Source organism: Trichechus manatus, unplaced genomic scaffold (genome assembly GCF_000243295.1).
Source record: "Trichechus manatus latirostris isolate Lorelei unplaced genomic scaffold, TriManLat1.0 scaffold00056, whole genome shotgun sequence".
NCBI lineage: Eukaryota > Metazoa > Chordata > Mammalia > Sirenia > Trichechidae > Trichechus > Trichechus manatus.
The window spans coordinates 3,981,366-3,988,384 of record NW_004443992.1 but is presented as its reverse complement, the minus strand read 5'-3'; the positions used below and the strand labels follow the sequence as shown (position 1 = coordinate 3,988,384).

The 7,019-nt window shown below is 35.4% G+C and overlaps 1 protein-coding gene across 7 annotated transcripts in view; it reads left to right on the top strand.

Annotated features, from left to right (window-relative positions):
* GTF3C3 (general transcription factor IIIC subunit 3) overlaps positions 1–7,019 on the top strand; it is a 39,489-nt gene that overhangs the window by 29,466 nt on the left and 3,004 nt on the right. For 5 of the 7 annotated variants that reach the window (XM_004378180.3, XM_023732927.1, XM_023732923.1 and 2 more), the window contains one exon: positions 4,272–4,396. In XM_004378180.3, the coding sequence (XP_004378237.1) occupies positions 4,272–4,396 (125 nt within the window). Of the gene's footprint in view, positions 1–2,711; positions 2,734–4,271; positions 4,425–7,019 lie in introns of those variants that run through there. The other 2 variants (XR_002824405.1, XM_023732926.1) reach the window with 2 other exon arrangements.

Sequence of the window (7,019 nt, the reverse complement as noted above, 5' to 3'; positions counted from 1 at the left end):
ATGTTTTAGCTTTGATTTACTTTTGTGACTTCCCTATCTGGGTTGATATCTGGTTGCTCTGTCCTGTGTTCTAGTCTTGGGTTGTTATCTGATGTTACTGATTTTCTAACCGGAGGACTCCCTGTAGTATTTCTTGTAATTTTGGTTGGGTTTTTGCGAATTCCCTAAACTTCTGTTTATCTGGAAATACCCTAATTTTGCCATCATATTTGAGAGACAGTTTTGCTGGATATATAATTCTTGGCTGGCAGTTTTTTCCCTTCAAGGCTTGATACATACCGTCCCATTGTCTTCTTGCCTGCCTGGTTTCTGCTGAGTAGTCCAGGCTTATTCTTATTGACTCTCCTTTGTAGATGACTTTTCATTCATCCCTAGCCGCTCTTAAAATTCTCACTTTGTCTTTGGTTTTGGCAAGTTTGATTATAATATGTCTTGGTGATTTTCTTTTGAGATCTACCTTATGTGGGGTTCAGTGAGCATCTTGTATAGATATCTTGTCATCTTTCACGATATCAGGGAAGTTTTCTGCCAACAAATCTTCAGCAGTTCTCTCTGTATTTTCTGTTATCCCGCCACTGTTCTGATACTCCAGTCACTGGAAGGTTTTTCCTCTTGTTAGAGTCCCTCATAATTCTTAATGGTTTCTTCATTTTTTAAAATCCTTCTGTCTGATTTTTCCTCAAATAAGTTAGTGACAAGTGCTTTATCTTCAGTCTCACTAATTCTGACTTCCATTGCCTCAGTTCTGCTTCTATGACTTTCTGTGAAATTCTTGAAATTTTAATGGTAATCTTCTGAGTTTCTGATTGCTGTCTCTCTGTGGATTCTTGCAGCCTGTTAAATTTATCATTTTGCTCTTCTCTAATCTTTTTAATTTCCTCTGTTGCGTGTTCTGCATTTTGCTTAATTTCTTGAAGAATTCTGTATATTAATCTTTTGTATTCTGCCTCTGATAATTGCAAGAAATTTTTCTCCTCTGGAAAATTTCTAGATTCTTTACTTTGGGAGCTTGCTGAAGCTGTCATGGATTGCCTCTTTATGTGATTTGATATTGACTGTTGTCTCTGAGCCATTAATAAGTTATTATGTTTATTTTATGTTTGCTTATTGTGTCCTAGCTTCTTGTTTTGCTTTGATATACCCAAATAGGCTGCTCGTATAAGCAAGTTTGATTATTGGCACCTTTCCAGCTCTAATGACCTATCACCAGGTGGTTAGATCTGTTACTAAGTATCTCAGCTCAGGAGTCCACCCACTCCTTCTGTATGGATTCAGCTCAGGTGCCCAGGTAGATAGCCACCAAGTGTGTGGTATAGGTGCTCACTTACAGTCGTAGACATGCATGGGTGATTGGTGTAGGCACAGGCATCTGGCTGCAGCAGGGGGACACACTCTGAGCAAGGCAGAGGGCTGACGGCCACCCCTAAGTGTCCAGGAGGAAGGCGTGACCTTGTTCCCTAGAGCACGTAGGTGGGTGGGTTTTGCCGCCAGACTATGAGCACCTAATGCTGTTGGCTGTAAGGACTGAGGGGCATCTCATATTCATGGGCCCCTATTGCAGGTGGCTAGGTGGCGTGGGTGGAGCCACCAGTCCTCGGGCCCCTGATGTGGGTAGGTGAAGCCCCCTTAATGGGCAGAGCAGTGTCAAATGTCAAGAACCTGCCACTTCACAGGTGAAACAGTTGAAGCTAGAGTTCCAGTATATACTGTGTTGTACTGCAGTAACGAGCGCCTACGCTGTTGAGATGAGCCGACACAAGTCTATGTAGGGGTAAGGCACTCAAAGTCTGTGGATCCCTTATGCCTGTGCCTAGGCAAAGGAGCTGTGCCTACTGTGGGTTCCTGGCTTAGGGGAGCCAGCAGTTTATTTTTTCCCGTTTGTTAATTTGTTCACTCTCCAAGGCAGGGAAAGTGGCTCCGGGTGTGTGACAGATCCTACTTCTGGCCCAGGGGACTCGGCAATTGCTGAAGCCATGTTGGGACCCAGTGCAGAACAGGGAGCGGGGAGGTAAATGGGAGAGAGGTTTTTCCGTAACGGGGGTGTTTTTAATCCGCACAGTAAGCCATATGCAAGTACTTATCTTTCGGCAACAAGGGCTGCTTCTCAGTGATTCTGGTTGGCCGCGTAGACTCTCAGTGGCTAGGTCTCTCCCGGTGCAGAAAACGCACCTCCGAAGCTTGCTTGCCTGCCTCCCCCAAGCTGATCAGGCCTGAAGGGCTCAGGCTCTTGACACATCAGGTCTGGCAACTCCTTGCTGCTGTCAAACCGTTTCTCCTTCCCCCTGCCACTCAGTCCAGTTCCTCAACTCTGCCTTTGATGTTCAGGGCTCCCAAATTGCCATATATAATCGAATCACTTGTTTTTTCGGGCCTTTGTTGTAAGAGGGTCCACCGGAAGCATCTGACTACTCTGCCATCTTGGCCCCGCCTCCCTCCATCTCTTTATCTGTAAAGTGGAGATAATAATTGGGTCTGCCTTGTAGGCTGTTTTGAAGGTTATGTGAATTAAAATACACTACTTAAAACAGCATCTGGCACTGAGTTTCTGTTAAGGACGATGGAAAAATTTAGCAATGGGTAGTATTGATAATTGGACAACATGATGAATGTAAATGTAATTAATGGCACTGAATTGTACATGTAAAAATGCTAAAATGACAAGTGCTTTTTGTTTTATATATATGCACCACAATTATAACAACAACAAAAAGATACCAGTGCCTGGCACATACAGTAAGTAATAATGTTAGCAATAATAATAAATAATATTAATTTTTGTCCTTATTATTAAGCTTTGGTTTTAGAAGGCTGATGTAGGTCTTCTAATTCTTTTTAAAAATCAGCAGTTCTCCCTGCTTAGGCTTTTTTGTTTTTAAAGTAATTTTCATCAGCATCAGTTATGGATGCTTTCCCACTTGACCTTGATTTGGCATAATGCAAAAGAAGGATTTAGGATATACTGATATTTCATGCCTTTAGGAGATGTCTTAAAATCAAGATTTACCTGCATGGTGCTTACTAATTCTAAGTAAACTCAGAGAAAGTTCATTAATCTTTTCTAATACGAAGTTTCTCTAATACATATCAGAAGCAAACAAGTAGAAAAATACCTAACTAAATGTTTAAACTTCAATTTGACCACGTATCTCTTGCTGCCTAAAAGGTAGTATTACCAGGTTCACATCTTCTGAATAAACTTTGATTTGAGCTATTTAATAATTTCATGTTTCTTTGTGTATGGCTGATGATTTTATACTTGTTCAGCCAGTACATAACCCTAAACATCAAATGTTGAAATTTTCCTTTAATGTGTGTGCTTTCTGGAATTGTTGGTTTAATATTAAGAAAATATAAAGTTTTTTGTTTGTTTTCCTGTATTTAGAAACCTTTACAGAGGTTAGTAAAAATATAAAGGTCCAAATGGCCTTCTACCATCTTTTCTACTGAAGAGATTTTGTGGAACCATTTCTTTTAGAATAAAAGCCCAATCAGTTTTTGCACTCAGTAAACTCTGTATGTTAAATTATAAACCCTTCCTTTATGAGAAAAATTTGCTTAAATTCTCCTACCTTATATGGTTAGGTTTTTGACATGAGGTAATTATGTGTATGAACTTCTCATGGTACTTGTAAAACCCCAAGTTCCTATCTTATTATTAGATAGATACATTCAACTTTTCTCAGGAAAAACAAAGCAGTTGCTACATTTGGGAAAAACAACACCCATAATCTAAAAAAAAATCCACATGCACAAAAACCTATTTTCCTTTTTCACTTCCATGATCCATCATATTTGAATTTATAAAACAGACCAATTAGTTTTACAAAAGAATTCCCCAGAAGAACAGATTCCTTGATTGCTTTTAAAATAAATTTAAGATCATAATTTGATCTATATTCAGTTTTCTGTGAAACTGTTTATTGAGTAATATTACTTCACCAGTACTTTCTGATAAATTGTTTATTTTGGAAGTATTACTCTACATAGACATTATCTAGCTGTGCCTAAAAGAAAGCAACCTTTAGTTAACCTGTATTTAATCTTCATAGGATACATTTTTTAGTAAATTCTGATTGTGTTGTATATTATAAATTGTTTAAAACATTAAATTAATGTGCATCTTGATTGACTTTTAAGATGATAGAATGTATTACCCCTTATATATGTTAAAAATCAGTAAAGTCTGTTGATCTTTAAAGTAGATTCGAGTAAGTGTTGAAAAAATAAATGTGTCCTTGTCACGCTTTCTGTAATCACTGTTCATTTTTCAGGACAGTATGTTCAAGCGTTTCGCACCCATCCCCATGAACCTCTCTATAGCCTCTGTATAGGCCTAACCTTTATTCACATGGCATCTCAGAAGTATGTATTAAGGAGACATGCTCTTATTGTGCAGGTAATTAATTTGGATTTCTCACTATTTGATTTTATGTGCCTTAAAAATGAACATACTTAATGCTCTTTTTATCCTGTTCGAATACCTGCTTGGTACATGTGTCAGTGGTCTCGAAGAGCCATCCCTATGTTCAGTACTCTCGAGACTGAGCATATAGTTGTACTCATGGCTAAGATTTATTACAGGGTTGTAGTGAGGATGCACAGCCAGTTCATAAGGAAAAAGACACAGGCAGAGTCTGGAGGAATCCGTGTGCAGGCTTCCTTATACTCCAGAGCCCCTGAGGCCTCCAGCCACCCAAAGATGATTCATTTATTTTAAGTTGGGTTTTTTAAAGTATAATAATAATGCATATATACATACAGTTATGTATGATGAGTGTGACTGCTTGCTCTTTTTAAATTTTCTTCTTGGTTCTTATAATAATTTGAAATTACATTTTTGTTTTGTTTACTTTTTTTTATAGCTTGACTCCCCTGATCCTTGAGATCAGAGCTGTTCTCTCTCTTGTTCACTACTGTATCTGCAACACAGAATAAATAAGATTTGGTACTTAGTAAATATTTGTTGAATGATGAATGAACACTGTGACTTAGAAGACTTGATCTTTTCTAATCTAAGACATGAAAACTGATACATCATTATTGTTTAAATTAATATTTCTTTTGTAAATGATTTTGAGCATCATTTCATGTTTTGAGGCCTTTTGTATTTTTTATATTATTTGTAATGTATATTAGGCCTGTTTATGTACTTTTTTTAGATTTTTCAATTTTTGTCTTAATGATTTCTAAGAAGTCTTTGTAAAATAAGGATATTAAAACCTAGTCACAGAATTATAAATATTTTCTTCCTAGATTGACATTGATCGTTTGACTTGTGTTTGTGTGTCTTGTTTTTGATTTTGCTTTGTAGAAGTTTTAACTGTTTATATATGGTCAAATTTCTTATAATTTTCTTGATTACCTCTAGATTTTACATCATATTTATAAAGATCTTCCTAACTTCAAGAATTTAAAATAATACTCGCATGTTTTCTTCCTTTTCTCTTACGATGTCATTTTTATATTTTGGATGTGTCTGGGATATAGTGTGTTACAATAATATATAGAAACTTTTTAAAAACAATTAAGAAAAGGAAGAAAATGATGGCTTGAATGGAGTAGCACGATCTAGTAAGGGTTTTTTGTTTTTTTAAGTAAAATCGTTTTAAAAAGTGTAAATTAAAATAGTTGTTGAAACTGAGTGATATAGGGGTTCATTATAGCATTTTATCTAATTTTGTATATTTGGAAATTTCCATAATAACAAGTAAAAAACAAGAACATAAAAAAAAAAGTCAAACTTCTGAATTTTTCTTTTTCTTAAGTATTTAATTATAGTATTTTGTCTACCTCTCCTTCCAAGCTTCTTTTTTTCCTTAGCAGATACTTTTTGCTGTATTGAGTAATATAGGATTGTTTATAAACTAAACAAGTACACATTGAGTACCCACTGTATTCCAGGAACTGAGGATGTAGCAGTGAGTACCCAGGCAGACATTCCTGCCCTGATGAAATTTATATTGTGGTAAAAATTGATAGAAAAATTTTACAGATTAACTCATTATAGAATAGTTAAAATATGTAATTTTTGTGCCTGGTAGGACAAGAATTATGTACTTCAAAGTAATTTGGAAGCAAAATTTCCATTTTCTTTTTTTTAAGTTAAGTGGCAGGTTTCAGATGGGTGGGGAAAGAGGTGAAACAAGAGGTGATGAGTGTGTGGGAGTTTACTGTATTAATCTCTCTGCTTTTGTGTATGGTTAACATTTTCTATAATAAAAAAGTTTCTTAAAAGTTGGTTTTATTGTAAATGGCAAGATTTCTGAAATTACTTTCTTGTTTCTTCACACTTAAGGACTAAAATTAGTCTTCATTTTTTGCACTAAAAAAAAAACTAGTTCAAATGTTTTACTATCTTTCTACCTGTTTATCGTACTGTAAGAGTAAAATCTTTCATGGTTCCTTACCTCTGCCTTTATTTAATATTATATAGACAGTGCATAATGTGGTTCCTTTAGGGATTAATTTGATGAAAATGCTTGAAATGTAACATGGTTAATGTAATGGTTATTGTGGTTAATGTAAAAAGAACCCTTTTCTTTCTTTTCCATTTTTAGTTATTTTTTTGTTTCTCTTTTTTTGTAGTTTTTATATTTGATGATTCATAATACCTGAGAAATAAAGTGGCTGCTAACTTTACCTAGTTTTTTGATCACTAAATGTCATCTGATTAGTTTTACAGTGGTCAGAGAGATTCCTCTCCTAAATTTCTTAGAATGCAGCAGGTAACTGCCGCTATTGTATCAGAAGACCTACAGTTTGAGTTACAACAAGTCTTCTGGGATTACTTTTTCCTTCTTTCTCAGATTTTTCTCTTTAAATTTGTCCTGTTTTTCATCTTTAAATATGATTTAATATTTCTCTGAGATTAACAACTTAGTTGTCTGCTATTACTTGACAGTCATGTGTTCCAGCAGAGTGCAGGTCATATTCCCCTATATAAATGAGTTCTTTAGTTTGTAGGAAGTGTGATTTCTTTATTGAACATTATTTTTTTTTTTTTTTTAATATTTTATTGT